General features: G+C 60.1%; 2 protein-coding genes across 2 annotated transcripts; one reads left to right on the top strand and one right to left on the bottom strand.

The window, feature by feature from the left end:
* Nucleotides 1-390: 390 nt before the first annotated feature.
* TCHP (trichoplein keratin filament binding) lies at nucleotides 391-6,350 on the bottom strand. The gene is made up of 12 exons (XM_086623585.1): nucleotides 6,160-6,350; nucleotides 5,906-6,080; nucleotides 5,656-5,712; nucleotides 5,046-5,114; nucleotides 4,069-4,242; nucleotides 3,459-3,571; nucleotides 3,256-3,322; nucleotides 2,810-2,982; nucleotides 1,726-1,807; nucleotides 1,341-1,526; nucleotides 1,109-1,252; nucleotides 391-423 (listed from the first exon to the last, which is right to left on the bottom strand). The coding sequence occupies exons 1-12, from the start codon at nucleotides 6,336-6,338 to the stop codon at nucleotides 391-393; spliced, it is 1,452 nt and encodes a 483-aa protein (XP_086479711.1). The 5' UTR covers nucleotides 6,339-6,350.
* Nucleotides 6,351-7,499: 1,149 nt separating this feature from the next.
* Nucleotides 7,500-10,616, top strand: GLTP (glycolipid transfer protein). Its single transcript, XM_086623633.1, has 5 exons — nucleotides 7,500-7,602; nucleotides 8,554-8,615; nucleotides 8,927-9,060; nucleotides 9,296-9,446; nucleotides 10,276-10,616. The coding sequence occupies exons 1-5, from the start codon at nucleotides 7,500-7,502 to the stop codon at nucleotides 10,456-10,458; spliced, it is 633 nt and encodes a 210-aa protein (XP_086479759.1). The 3' UTR covers nucleotides 10,459-10,616.
* Nucleotides 10,617-13,433: the final 2,817 nt, after the last annotated feature.

Below are 13,433 nucleotides of genomic sequence, written 5' to 3'. Positions count from 1 at the left end.
AGAGGTGGGAGCCTGGCACTCAAACACCCCACGCAGCACGCGGCAGTTCGCGGTTCCTGCTCCACGGGAGGCACAGGTTCTCTCACCGTTTATTTGCTGCAGCACCTCCCAAAACACAACATCAGAACTCGCGAACACGGAGTAAGTGCAGTGGTACAGTCCTGCAGGGATGCTCACACCTTGTTCTTCAAGCCAGTAGAAATTTGCTCCTGTGTTCAAGTGGGCCGCAGCTAAATATTCCCAGAAATCTACTGAGCGGGGTCCTGGTGTCATCGTAGGCTATTCCAGAGCCACTGTTCTTTCAGGAGTTCCTTGATTCTTCAGGGTTTTCTGGCTGTCGTCTGCAGCTGCGTTTAGTGCTTGTCCCTCAGGTGCGAAGGACGAGAAGCCTCAGGTCCACGCGGCTTTCGGGTAACTGCAGAGCTAACGGGTCAAAACAAAGATTGTAACTTTTGAGGAAGAACAAATCTTCCGCGCATGCGCTATTCAGCATGCACGGAAGGTGCTTTGGAGTGTACAGGAAAAAATATTCTCCAAGAAAAAGCATCGGTAATGTTGAAGAGTTGAAACCTCAAGGCAGCAACGCCTCCTTCCAGCTTTCTCTGACTTGGGTGGCTCCTGTCTGGTCAATGCCAGAGGGGAGCGACTGTGCAGTAGCTCACAGTACGAAAAACACGATCTACTGGGCACGCGGTTTAGGCAGGGCTACTCCAATTCGGCTCCATTTTCGGAGGGAGGCGAAGCACGACGGAAGACAAAGACACTGAGCAGCTGAGATGCGCCGCACCGACCGTGTCAGTGCAGCTGCTGCTGCTGAAAATAGTGAGGACAACATCTGGGGCAGCAGCAACAAGGCTGCCTCAAAAGTTATTTAAAAATTGGGGTCTAAAGCATCGATCTCAGTGAAAGAAAAGCGATTTCTGAGGCAGAGCTAGGGCCAGGGCAGGGGAAGGAGCGGGCCCAGTGTTCCGCCCTGGCACCGTGCAGCAACTCACGTGCCGATGAGAAACGATGGGAATTGTGCTGGCGTGAGGCTGCCGCCCTCCCCACTGGGCTCGCGCCCCGGGTGACCCGCACGGACGGGCTCCCCCGTCCCGCTGCTGCCTACCCTGCCACGGTGCCCGTCCTCAGCCACGCGCCTGGCCTCCCGCCGCACGGATTCCTCGCGGCGCTGCCGGGCTGAGCTCTCCTGCTCTTCCTCCTCCCGCTGGCGCTGCTGCTCCTCCTGTTCTTGTAAGCGGCGCGCTGTCAGCTGGGCACAGAGAAGAAGGGGCTGTCAGGGTGAGAGTGGGCACAAACTGGGCACCTTCAACAGCTGGTGCGTGTCTGGGAAGCTGTACCTGTGCCTCCAGCTCCTGCCTCCGGGCTGTCTTCAGTTCCTCCTCCTGCTCCTTCTCTCGCCTACTCAGCTCTTTTGCCTCTTCAAGTTCTTTAATCAGCTGCTCTCGATACTTTATGGACTCTTCTTGGGCTCGTCTGTTTAACTCCATCTTCTCTTGGATCTGGCGCTGCCTGCCTGCAAGGACCTGTGTGAAATGAGAATTAAGGGAGAAAGTAAGTCAAGATGCAGAACTGGGGAAATCTCAGTGCAGATGGTTAAACAGATCTCAGAAAACCCATCAGACGAGGAAAAATTCTGCTCTGAGTACTGAAGACTGTAACTCTCTGGAGGGTGGAGGGTTACACTGAACTAAGAGACAAACCTCATTCAGAAAAGGTCATCACCTCATTCATCAGGCGATCTCTGGCCTTCTTCTCTCTTTCCCATTCTTCTTCCCTCTTGTCCCACATTTTTTTAGCTTCTTCCCTAAAGGAGAGAGGAAGGATTATCTCTAAGGTTACCACTCAGTTAAAATACATCTCTCTCTACACCATGGGCACAGATGAGCTGCCCTGTGCTCCAGAGGAGCACTCAGGTTTCTCTTCCCGTTTGTTCCCAGGCAGCAAGCGTGTCCGCCCCACCTCTGCCTATTTCAGAGAATCGCTCTGATCTCCCTGTCTGGCACTGAGCAGCAGGAGGAAACGCTGACCTGCAGCAGCACTTCTTGGAGGCACCGACCTGTCCCAGGCACAGAAGGGCCTGGGGAGGAAGCCTGCCTCTTAACAAGGACGTTACTTCACACGGCAGGTGGGTAGTTGAGGGCATCACTGGAAAAGCTGAAGATTTTGCAAGTCTTTCCTCTGCCACAAAACTTTTAGCTAAAATCTTATGGTAGCACACACTGTGCTGTCACCAGTGACGATGCTCTCTGTGCTGGGGAGAGTGTAAGGCGATCCTGAACGAGGAACCTGAGGCAGCTTTTATCTACAAGCTCTGGGATACAAAAGGAAACAATATGCAGGCTTTGGAGTCACTTAGGCTAAACCCCTCCACATCAGTCATGCAGAATCGTTGAAAGTTGGTTACAAAGTACTTAAAATTACAAGGTAATTCTTGCTGTCCCTGCCTCACTACCTTTTTTTGTTATTAAAGCTGTTGCACTAGAGCTAGTGTAACAGAAGTTATGGCCTAGGCCTTGGGCTGAGGTAACTGAAAACAAGCGCCGGCTTTGACAGTCCTGGCAGAAAAGCTTCGCATCTGCCTGTACTGGCACGCTGGCCGCCCAGCACGGTACTGGGCACACGCAACAAGGGGCAGAGCTCACTGCTGCTGCAGTGCTCCTAGAACTGCCAAGGCTGACCAGACGCCACTTCCTCACGTCCACTTCCAAAGCCTGTTTAACAAACCAGAGTGGAGCTCTGCCAACCAGGCAGGAACGCTGAGCACGTGTGGTCTCTTTAGATGATGCTCAGAGGTGGGCAGACTCACCTAAAAATAGTCTGCAGCTCTGCTTCCCTCTGCTTTTCTAACTGGAGCTGTTCCTCAATGACGCGCTTCATCCAGGCAACATCTGCAACAGCTCGTTCTCGTCGCGCGGACTGGCGGCGCTGATCTTCGTCTTCTTTCTCGAGGAGGGCTAATAAGATTTGCCTGTCTGTCTCCTTGAAAAAAAAAAAACCACAAGATCAACAGCTTCCAGCCTGTGTGCGGGGCTGCTCTCTACAAATTACTGGTGACAGTGTCAAGGGTGTGCTCAGGAAGACACTCGGTCTGCTGGCTTCCCCGTGATCTTTTTGCTCCAGCCCTGTTCACAACCTGGAAGGGGCTTCCTAGCTAATTATCTGTAGGCACCTGAGGCAGACACATAAACCAAGCACAAGTTTCTTCAGCACACAGCATCTGCAATGTATAAATTAAAGGGTACTTTCTCTTACCAGCTCCTCTTGTATCTGCTGGGCTCGTCTTCTTAACTGAGCATTACACTGATGCCTCAAGAAGCGACTGAAAAAGAAAAGAAGAAAACATTCCAACTGCCCCTAAATCAGTTTGAAACATCTCCTCGTGCAGCAGGAGTATTGTGGACATGGGACCAGACTCTGTCCAGCCCTGCTGAAACAAGCCACGCTCCGTCTCATACCCAAGCTCTTTCTTCTTCCGGTGTTCTTCCATCTGTTTCCTTTCTTCTTCCAAGTTCTCCAGCTCCCACTGCTGCTTTAATAAATTCTCTTGTTCTTTTTTCAGCTTTGTTGCCTAAAAGGAAAAAACAACCACCAAGAAAAAGTATGTCTGAGAGCCAGGACTTCTCAGAGAGAGCCTTTGTACCAGAGTGTGTACCCAGCTCTGCTCCTCTGCAAGCAGTTGAACTCCTCGTTGCAGTAAATATTCCACATGAATTTAATCGTGGCTCAGTGGCTCACAGCTCAAGGGACACTGTGAGGAGCTGCAGCTGACAAAGCCTTTGACCCAAACCTGGCACACTTCAAAGTTGCCACCGATGTTTTCCTCAGCTGGTGCAGCACAAAAGGATACTGGTGTTTCGAGAGGAGCAACCAAAAGCTACCAGAATCCAGGGACTATGCCAGCGTTCGGGGAAGAGGTCTACACTACTAACAGAAATGGGGTCACAGCTGACTTTGTTCCAGATTTAATCTAGTGGAAACCCGGAGGGAAGAGGGCAGGTGAGTGTTGCTGTATTTCCAGGTGAAACAATGGATTTCCTTCTCGAATGAGAAGAAACTAAAGATCACCTCTGTCTCCTGTAACTTCAGTTCTTCTATCTGCTGAAGCAACATCTCTGCTTGCTTCTTCTCTTCCAGCCGACGCTTCTCTTTCTCTTGTCTCATTCTTTCCAGCGCTTCCCGTCGTGCAATTCCATATTCGTTTTCGTAACGTTTTTTCTCTTCCAATTCAGCTGCTTCTTGCTTTCCGAGCCAAAAGAAAGCATGGCACGTAAGGTTAGGCTAACACAGAGAAACAGCCTCTGGCTCAGGAAAGCCACGAATCACATTCCTGCGAGCTGACAAGTATTGGGAAAATACAGAACAAAACATGCTCGGAAGGAACACAAGGACAAAGCAAAACCATCTGCTCACTGCCCGAGAACGATCATCAGTCTGTACCTGTCCCTCACAGGACCCTGCACAGGTGGTCTCACAAATATACTCAGATTTTCCCATTACCATCTAGATTCTCGTTTCAGTTAACTCTGGAATCTGTATTTGAAGGCCTTTATTATTCTTTCGCATCAGGATCACCGTACTCCCACATCTAGGAAGGGCATGTTCAAGCACTGAGCTCCTGCAGCTTCGCCCTGGCTCTGCACTGGAGTTTGCTGCTAGATGAGCACCCAGCGCCACACTGAATCCTACAACAGCCGCGTTCAGCAGACAGCACGGGATTTTCTAGGAGATGGATTGAGTGCACGCGTTGGACAGGACCAGTGACCCTTCATTAAAAGCATCCTTCCTGTTAGCTCGTGTCCTTCTGCGGACACCAGAACTGCCCATCGCTACAGGAACGAGCATGGTGACCTCATTTGGTTCAAGACTGCCGTGAGAAAAGCAAACAGCCCACTCTATTCCCTCCACCTCCGAGCCGTGTCCGTACCGGATGGCAAGCTGTCTGCCCATCGGGTCAAAAGGCCCAGAGTGTCACAGCTCCACCTGCTCACGCGTTTCAGGAGTCTGCCCTCGTGACCAGTAACACCAGGGCTCCCCCAGCGTACCTGGGCTTTCTGAGTTAGCTGATCCCCCCAAGCCTCCATCACGTGCTTCCTGTGCAGCTCCGACTCCACCTGCAAACACAACATCGCCGTTAGCGCCACAGGCTCTCCTGTCCCCTGGAATCTACTCTGGAGCTCCTCCTGGCCCAGCCACAGCCCTGAAGCCCCAGCAGCATCTGCCTCTGCGGGCTCGTTTGGGTATCCTGGGTGCCGAGCTGAGGGTGAACGCCACATGCCAGTTGTGGGAAACACTACGGTGACACTGCAACCAGAGCTGGGGCGGCTCGAGCAGCAGGGTGGTGGAATAAAGAACGAGGGCGAGCCACGGACACGGCAGGTACAGCTTTGAAAAGCACCTGAGATAGTTACATCACAGGCGCTGAAAATCTGCTCTGAGTCAAAACGGGTTTCTGACCGGTTTTGAAAAACACCAGCTTTGAGGGGACTTCCTACCCAGTCAAAGCCATTTCACTTCTTTGCCTTTTCCTTATCAGACTTTAGGACAACCGCTGTGATTCAAGATGAACGACACCAGTACATATCACAGATTTTCGAGTTAAAAACCGGCTTCATAAACGCAGGGCAGCGGGGACTAAGAAGAAAGCGACATCACCTCCCGGAGCTCGGCGCTGTTTTTCTTCCAGCGCTCATCCAGCAGCTGCCCAGCAACCTGGAAACACGAGAGCTGGATTATGTCCGACCACGGAAGAACCCGACACGCCAAACCCCCCCCCCGGGCAGCCCATAGTCCAGGGCGATTCGCACACCCGAAGCGGGGCAGCGGCGGTACGAGCGCTCCTGCCCCGGCGGGGCCGGGGGGTGAGCCGCGGGCTCCCGGCGCCGCGCACGGCCGCTGCCCTCACCTTCCCCCTCCGCTCCTCCCGGCCGCCTCGCAGCTCCTCGCTCCGCCGCCGCGTCCCGGCGAGCTCCGCCGCCAGCGCCTCCCGCTCCTCCGCCAGCAGCCGCCGCAGCCGCTCCCGCCGCTGCTCCAGCCGCGCCGCCGCCTCCTCCTCCGCCCGCCGCCGCGCCGCTGCGGGGCTGCGACACACCCGGCCCGTCACGGGGAGCGCCCGGCCCGGCCGCTCCGCGCTCGGCGCCCCCCGGGCCCGGTCCGTACCTGGGCGGGCGGGCCCGCGGCGCGCTCCACCGCGCCTGCCTGGAGCAGCAAGCGGCGGCCCGGGCGAAGGAGCGGCTGGCCCGCTCCCACTGCTGCCGCCGCCGCGCCTCCAGCTCCCGCCGCCTCTCCGCGGCCCCGCGCTCGGCCGCCCGGGCCCGCGCCGCCCACCGCAGCGCCATCGCCCGCCGCCCGCTACCGCCGCCCGCCGCGCGGCGCCATGGCAACGCTCCCGGCCGCTACGGGCGCCGCCGAGGGACACGCCGCGGCGAGCTTCGCGCGAAGGCTGGGCGCGGAGCTGCGTGCCCGGGGCGGTGCGAGGGCGCAGCCGGGCTGGTGCCAGCGCAGGCGCTCGCTGCGCCGGTGAAAGTTCGCGCAGCTCCGGCCCGGCGGAGGGTTCAGGAGGGTTAAAGGTTTCCGTTCCTGACCGAAACCGGCCCGGCGCTGCCCCAACCCGCACCGAGCCCCGGCCGGGCCGGCCTCTGGCTGACCCGGGGCGCGCCGAGCACCCCGGGACCGTGCCCGGGCATCGTCCGGGCAAAGGGAGAAAGCGGCAGCCGGAGGCCTCCCGCGTGTGCCACGCCGGTAACACGCGGCTCCCAGCCGTGTGCCAGCGCCCTCCGTGCGAGCCAGAGATCGGTATCGCCCCACGACCTGTTTTTCCGGAACAGCCGGTAAAAACACCGGATTTGGGGCCCGGTCCGCAGCAAACCCCTTCTCCCCGCAGCACTGCCTCCCTCCCCGCCCCGGCCCCGTTCCCTCTCCCGCCGCGGGACGGTGAGCTCGGTGTCGTTTTCCCACCCCCGCCCGCGCAGAGGTGTTCATAATTAATCACTCCCGCGCTGGGGTTTGGGTTTTAGGCCGCGCCGAGCGACGCGCCGGCTGAACCATCTGCTGCCTATGAAAAATTTATCTCCCCTGAATAATTAATAACGGCCACCCGGGAACACGGCACCCGGCCGGGGGGAACGGCCGCGGCGGGGCCGAGACGGCGTAAACAGCCGCGGCGGGGGATGCTCCGGTTTCTCCCCGCCGCTGCCGGGGCAGGACCGGGCCGCGGCGGGGGACGAAGCGGGGCGGGATGAACCGGGCCGGGCAGCCCGGGCTCACCGGCAGCGGAACCGGCGCCGCCGCCCGGGGGGGGTCCGAGGGCAGCGCCGGCCCCGCCCCCCGGCCCCGCGCGGCCCGCCCCCGCGCGCCGATTGGCGGGCGGGCTGCAGGCGGTGCGCGGCCATTGGTCGGGGCGGCAGGGGCGGGGCGCGGTGGCGTGCGCGCTGCCGGGTCGGGCGGCGCTCCCGGTGCCGGTGCGGAGCGGAGCGGGTAGGACCGGACCGGGCCGGGCCATGGCGCTGCTGCTGGAGCATGAGTTCAAGCCGCTGCCGGCCGACAAGCAGATCGAGACGCTGCCCTTCCTGGAGGCCGTGGCGCACCTGCCGCCCTTCTTCGGTGAGCCCGGGCCGGCCGACGGCGGGGGCGGGAGCTACGGCGGGGCCCGGCCCGGTACCGGCCCCGCCACCGCGCAGGGGTCGTGGCTGTCTGCGGGCAGAGGGCCCTCGGGGCCCGCCGGGCCGGGTAGCCCCTCCCTGGTTCTGGGTGCTCCCCGCCGGTCCCGGGTGCTCCCACGGTTTTGGGTCGTCCTCCCACGCCTGATCCTGGACCCCCGGTCCCGGCTGCTCCCTGCCCCCGGTATCCGGTGCTCCCCGGGGAAGCAGCCCGGTGGAGCCGGGGTTGCGTCATGGTCCCGTCAAACCTGCCGAGCAGCCCCGTTGGAAAACGTCCCACCGTCCCCGGGGCCCCACGCCCCGGCAGAGCCGCCATCGCCCCACCGACGCCACCGTGGGGCCCGGCCGCCTTCCCCTGGTACGCCGCGGCCGGAGGCATTGCTCGGGGTAGGCAGGTCCCGGCCGGCCCGTGGGTCCCACCCGCAGCCGCTCACGCCGGGGCAGGCGCTGCCGGGGCCGTGGGTGTGCGCTGGCACGGCCGCCCTTGTGCCACGACGGTCCGCGCTGTCCTGCTGCCCTCCACAATGTCGCCCATTGTGTGGCGGCTCCGTGGCAGGGCTTGGCCGGGCAGGATGCGGGGCTGCCTGCCTGGGCATGGGCAGGGAGGGTGCTGTGCCCATCGTGCTGCTCTGGACCATGCCATCGGGGCCATGTCCCAGATCCAGGGGGTTCGAGGGCTGCTATGGGGCTGGGGTGGGAGGCAGGGCCATCCCGGGTGGCAAGAGCTGCGGCCCACGGCCATGTGCGAAGCCTGAAGAGCCGTTCCCAGCCTCGCTGGCACGTGTCTCAGTGCCCCGGCTGAGGTTAAGGTCAAACCTGTTGGTTACGACTCGGGACTTTGCGGTGTCTCCTGCATCCCCTAATGACTGATCGTCCTCCCTCCATGTTTCCACAGATTGCCTAGGGACTCCCATCGTCTACTCACCAGTCAAGGCAGACCTGACTGGAAATATCAAGGTAGGAGGGGGCACAGGAGTGCTTGGGGGGGTGAATCCCTGGGCAGAGACGCTGTGGGATTGGGGAGGCAAGACCTGGAGGTGTTTAAGAGGGTTTTTCTTCCCTTGGGGGCTTTTTGGCTCAGTGGCGGCTCATCTTGGTCATGTGTGTTAATTAGGGCTCCCTGGTGAAAGCACCGTTCAGCAGCCGTGGTGCTCACTGCATCACGTGTCCCCACGCCGCAGCCGTGAGCACCAGCCCGGCGGCTCTTCGGTGCTGCCGTTCTGCCCAGCAGCTCCCGGGAGCCAACCCCCTCTTCTCTCCTCTCTCAGAAAATCCGGGCGGTTTACGACTCCAACCCCGCCAAGTTCAAAACGCTACAGAACATCCTGGAGGTGGAGAAGGAGATGCACGGCTCGGCATGGCCCAAGACGGGCGCGACGCTGGCGCTGATGTGGTTGAAAAGGTGATTCACGGCGTCGGGGGCTGCTCCAGGCTGTGTCCCGACACGTGGGGAGCCCGGTGAACACCGGGTGGAGTCTGCTGCGGGGAGCGTGGGGCTGGCTCTGGCCGGGACAGCGTGGGGTGCTGCGTTTTGGGGAGCAGGAACACGCGGGGACAGGCATCGGCTCTGCGAGGGGGCTTGGGGATTGCCTTTTAGCAACCCCTTCCCCACCCCACCATCTCCGCTCTTCTCCCAGGGGCTTGAAATTCATGCTGGTGTTGCTGCAGAGCATTTCCGACGGCGAGCGGGACGAGGAGCATCCCAACCTCATCCGAGTGAACGCCATGAAGGCTTACGAGATCGCGCTGAAGAAATACCACGGCTGGATGCTGCAGAAGCTCTTCACGGTGAGCGTTCGCGTCTCCGCAGAGGAAAAATGACCTTTTGCTAAACCAAGCTGCTCCGTTAATTGCCCTGAGCAGCGATGCGTTTTAGGGGAATAAGGGCTTGGAAAGATCATAGAATCATAGAATTGTCTGGTTGGAAGAGACCTTCAAGATGATCGAGTCCAACCATTCACCCTGCACTGTCAGGGTCCCTAAACCATGTTGCTCAACACCAAATCCACACGGTTTTTAAACACCTCCAGGGATGGGGACTCCACCACCTCCCTGGGCAGCCTGTTCCAACACTTCACAACCCTCTCTGTAAAGAAATTCTTCCTGATATCCAACTTAAATTTCCCCTGGTGTAACTTGAGGCCATTCCCTCTCATCCTGCCATTCATAATGTGGGAGAAGAGACCGACCCTCATCTCCCTACAACTTCCTTCTAGGTAATTGTAGAGAGTGATAAGGTCCCCCCTGAGCCTCCTCTTCTCCAGACTGACCAGTCCCAGCTCCTCCAGCCGCTCCTTGTAGGACAAGTTCTCCAAACCCTTCACTAGTTTCGTTGCTCTTCTCTGAACCTGCTCCAGCACCTCAACATCCTTCTCGAAGTGAGGGAATGGGAAGATGGGAAGCTGCTGCTGTATTTTGTGTAGTATTCCCAGCGGATTCTCTCTGCTTATCCAGCCACCATCCTCAAAGTTGTTCCCGTGCGACTCCGAGCGACCAGAGACCCCGCGGCGTCCCATTCGGGACGCCGCGGGGTCTCCGGTGGCTCGGAGTCGCACAGGAACACCCAAACCAGGATCCTGCATGTGGGAACCTTAGAGCTTCTCCTCCTATTTTATAGGGCTCGGTCTACGCTCTTCCGTACAAATCGGATTTGCTGAAGGCGTTGGAGAAGGGTAAAGAAGTCAAAGAGGAGGAAAGCATCGAGAAGATCCATCAGTTTCTCTCGAGGGTCACCCCCATCCTGGATGCCATTTACGAGATGTACACAAAAATGAACGCTGAGCTGAGCTACAAAGCCTGAGGCTCCTACGGGACTGGCAGGGCTTAATTATTTACGTGTGTGATGGGTGCTACCTGTGTCTTAATCACTGAGGCAGCTGGGGCTGCTCCTGGGCTCTCAAGCGACTTTGATTCTCCTCTGGATCTGCAGTGGATAACCTGTTTTCTTAAAAAAAAAAAATAAATAATTTCCTATTGGGAATACAGTAATAAATAATAATAATAATTTCTACAGGGAATACAGCAATAAAGCAATTGTACCCCGTGTCGTCGTAGGATCTCCCAAGCTTTTGTACTAAAGAGGAAAACGGTTTTTAGTCCTGACCGCCGTGTTTGCCTGCCACGGTGCGGGGAATGAAGCGCGCCGGTGGCGGCGTCCTGCCGATGCCACCGTCCTGCCGATGCCACCTCGGCTCTGCCCTGACTCTCGGACTGCACCGCTGCACCCTCAGACCCGCCGCGTGCCCACCGATGGGCACCTGGGTGAGAAACTTCCCGAACGATGCCGACAGCACCCGCGACGGAGGAGCCGATGACTTTCCCGGGGGACCCCAACTCCTCCAGCGTGGGACTGAGCCCCTCCACCGGGATGGCTGCGCCGGCTGAAGCCGGGGGACTGTCCCGACGGCCGCGGTGTTCGTGGAAGCGTGTTGCCTTATGAACCGACTGCCTTACGGCGCTGCCGAGCCCGTGCCAGCGGGGCGGGGAGGCAAAATCTAATAAAAATTCACGGTAACCTCGGCCTGGGCGGCTCTTTCCGGGCTTGTTCCTGGGGGGGCTGTTTTCGGGAGGGTGTTTTGGGGCTTGTTTCGGGGCTGTTCCTGGCAGAGGCTGTTTTCAGGAGGGTGTTTCGGGAGGCGGTCTCGGGGAGGGTGTTCCGGGGCTGCTCCGGGCCGTGCCGATGCCCGGGTGCTGGCGGGAGTGGAGGGGGCGGGCGAGTCCCGGTGCCGCCCGTCGCCGGAGCCGGCAGGGGCGGCTCTCCGGGACGGGCCCCGCGGCGACTCGGCGGCGCCGGAGCCTGCGGAACCCTTCGCGGGACGTGCCTCGGTACGGGCCGGGAGCGGAGCGGGCAGCCGGGGGTGGGCAACGGGGTCCCGCAAAAACGGGGGCGGCACGACCATGGGGGTGGCCAGGCCGGGACACGGGGACCGGGGCGGGACACGGGGACTGGGACGGGATGGAGCCCCCGGGGCAGGACACGGGGACCGGGACAGGATGGAGCCCTCGGGACAGGACACGGGGACCGGGGCAGGACACGGGGACCGGGGCAGGATGGAGCCCTCGGGACAGGACATGGATCCCCAGGGCAGGATGGAGCCCCGGGAATGAGGACAGGGCTGGGGGCCGGTGCTGGCCAAGGACTCCCCTGGCACCGGGGGGTCCTGACCTTTCTGGCCGATTTGGGGGCCCTGCACTGTGAGGGTGAGGTGCCGTTTTTGTACCCACGGGGAGCTTTGGGGAAGGGGTTACCAACAGCTTTGAAGTTCATCCATTGGACCACGGCAAGTTGATGGCTCTGGCCCAGGTGAGCACGGCCCTGGCAGGGCGGTTTATTTTGGAAGGTGGCGGGTTCGCTCCGGATGAGCGTTTCCACCGGGGCTGCATGTGAACACAATGTGGTTTCAGTGATTCACTCCTACCCAGAGCCCTTCGTGCTTTGGTTTGAGGAACACTTTAATGTGGCAAAGTCTGCACCACCCGCTGATGGGGCATCCTCCCCTGCCACCCGCCCAGGGCATGTCCCTGCACGTCCCAGTGTCGGTGCTGGTGTCTGTGCCCCTGTGATGGGCTGGAGTCGGGGACTGACTGGGGATACTGGTCCAGCTGGGAGGTAACTCACTGGAAAGCTGGGGAGAGGTGGGAGTGCACGTGGGGAGCGGGCAGGAGGGTTTGTGTTGGGTACGAAAGCCGGGGCCGTGCCGGGGAGCCTCGATGTGCGGTGAGCTGCGCCTTGACTCATTTATTCCATGGGGTGAGGAAGTCTGAAAAATAAAAACCCAAATAGCTAACCAGCCAAATAAAACCCCATTGACAGCACCTTTCCTGGCAGTGGCTGTGCCCGGGGGAGCACCCGGGCTGACGGCACTGGCCAGCGAGCCTGTTTCCGAAATGAGCTTCCTGCCCAGGTCGCTGGTGGCAGCGCCAGCTCCCAGCCCCACCTGCCCTTTCCCCTTGTCCCCTCGCTTCTGCCCCACATCTCCCCGGGCTCTGACCTCGCGAGCACCCCCAGGGCTGCCTGGCACCCAGCCGAGTCCCCTGGATCAGTCCCAGTTGCTTCCTACAGGGAACATTGTCCTGTGCCAGTGGCTCCCTGGCCCTGCCCTGGGCTCTGCCCGCATGTGACAGCCCAAACCGTGTTTGGGCTTTTCCCTAAAAGCTTCGCTTGTCCCGGGCTGGGATTCCCAGCCTGGCTGAGGAGGTAGATGCTCCGTCCCCATGCACAGCCCGCGGGGTTGGCATCCGTGGCAATCCCCTCTCCTCTGTTGTCCAAGGACAAATCCGCGGCGCAAGGGCCCGTGTTTGCCCGGGGTCGGGGTGTGGGACCTGCGGGCTTTGGCAGGTGCTTGTGGAATTTCTTGCAGAGAGGGCGACGGCAGGAAAGTCAGCAAGGAGGAGGAACCGTGTCAGCTCTGCCACTCGCCCCGCATCTCCCAGGGCTGCGCTGTCCCCACTGGGTGCCACCCGGGGCTGCACCGTCCCCACAGGGTGTCCCCCAGGGTGGCGGGGAGGAGGGGGCTGCTGCCTGAGGTCCCCCCTGCTGCAGCAGGATTCGGGGGGCTGTTTGCAGCCCCTGTCCCCCGTGTGTGGGGGAGCATTGTGTGCCCCCGCCGCGGGGCTGCCATGGGCGGCTGTGGGACACGCTGCTGACTTAGAAGCACGTTATGTGGCAGAGATCACTGCCCGCCCCAGGAGGGCCCAGCCTGGCATTATGGCTTGTTGTACAGAGCTGCAGCCCAGCAGTAAATGATATGTTTCCCGGCTGCTTTTTCTGTCCCG

Source organism: Tauraco erythrolophus, chromosome 19, assembly GCF_009769465.1.
Source record: "Tauraco erythrolophus isolate bTauEry1 chromosome 19, bTauEry1.pri, whole genome shotgun sequence".
Classification (NCBI taxonomy): Eukaryota; Metazoa; Chordata; class Aves; order Musophagiformes; family Musophagidae; genus Tauraco; species Tauraco erythrolophus.
The sequence above is the reverse complement of the archived record's forward strand: the minus strand, read 5'-3'. Positions and strand labels throughout refer to the sequence as shown.

What these genes read in the sequence shown, in the direction of transcription:
- GLTP (XM_086623633.1), top strand. Translation starts at nt 7,500, where the DNA reads ATGGCGCTGCTGCTGGAGCATGAGTTCAAGCCGCTGCCGGCCGACAAG. An exon ending in GCACCTGCCGCCCTTCTTCG is followed by an intron (nt 7,603 to 8,553) that starts GTGAGCCCGGGC and finishes ATGTTTCCACAG; the next exon opens with ATTGCCTAGGGACTCCCATC. An exon ending in TGCTGCAGAAGCTCTTCACG is followed by an intron (nt 9,447 to 10,275) that starts GTGAGCGTTCGC and finishes CCTATTTTATAG; the next exon opens with GGCTCGGTCTACGCTCTTCC.
- TCHP (XM_086623585.1), bottom strand. Translation starts at nt 6,338, where the DNA reads ATGGCGCTGCGGTGGGCGGCGCGGGCCCGGGCGGCCGAGCGCGGGGCC. An exon ending in ACAGCGCCGAGCTCCGGGAG is followed by an intron (nt 5,115 to 5,655) that starts GTGATGTCGCTT and finishes TTGTGTTTGCAG; the next exon opens with GTGGAGTCGGAGCTGCACAG. An exon ending in CGGAAGAAGAAAGAGCTTGG is followed by an intron (nt 3,323 to 3,458) that starts GTATGAGACGGA and finishes TTTCTTTTTCAG; the next exon opens with TCGCTTCTTGAGGCATCAGT.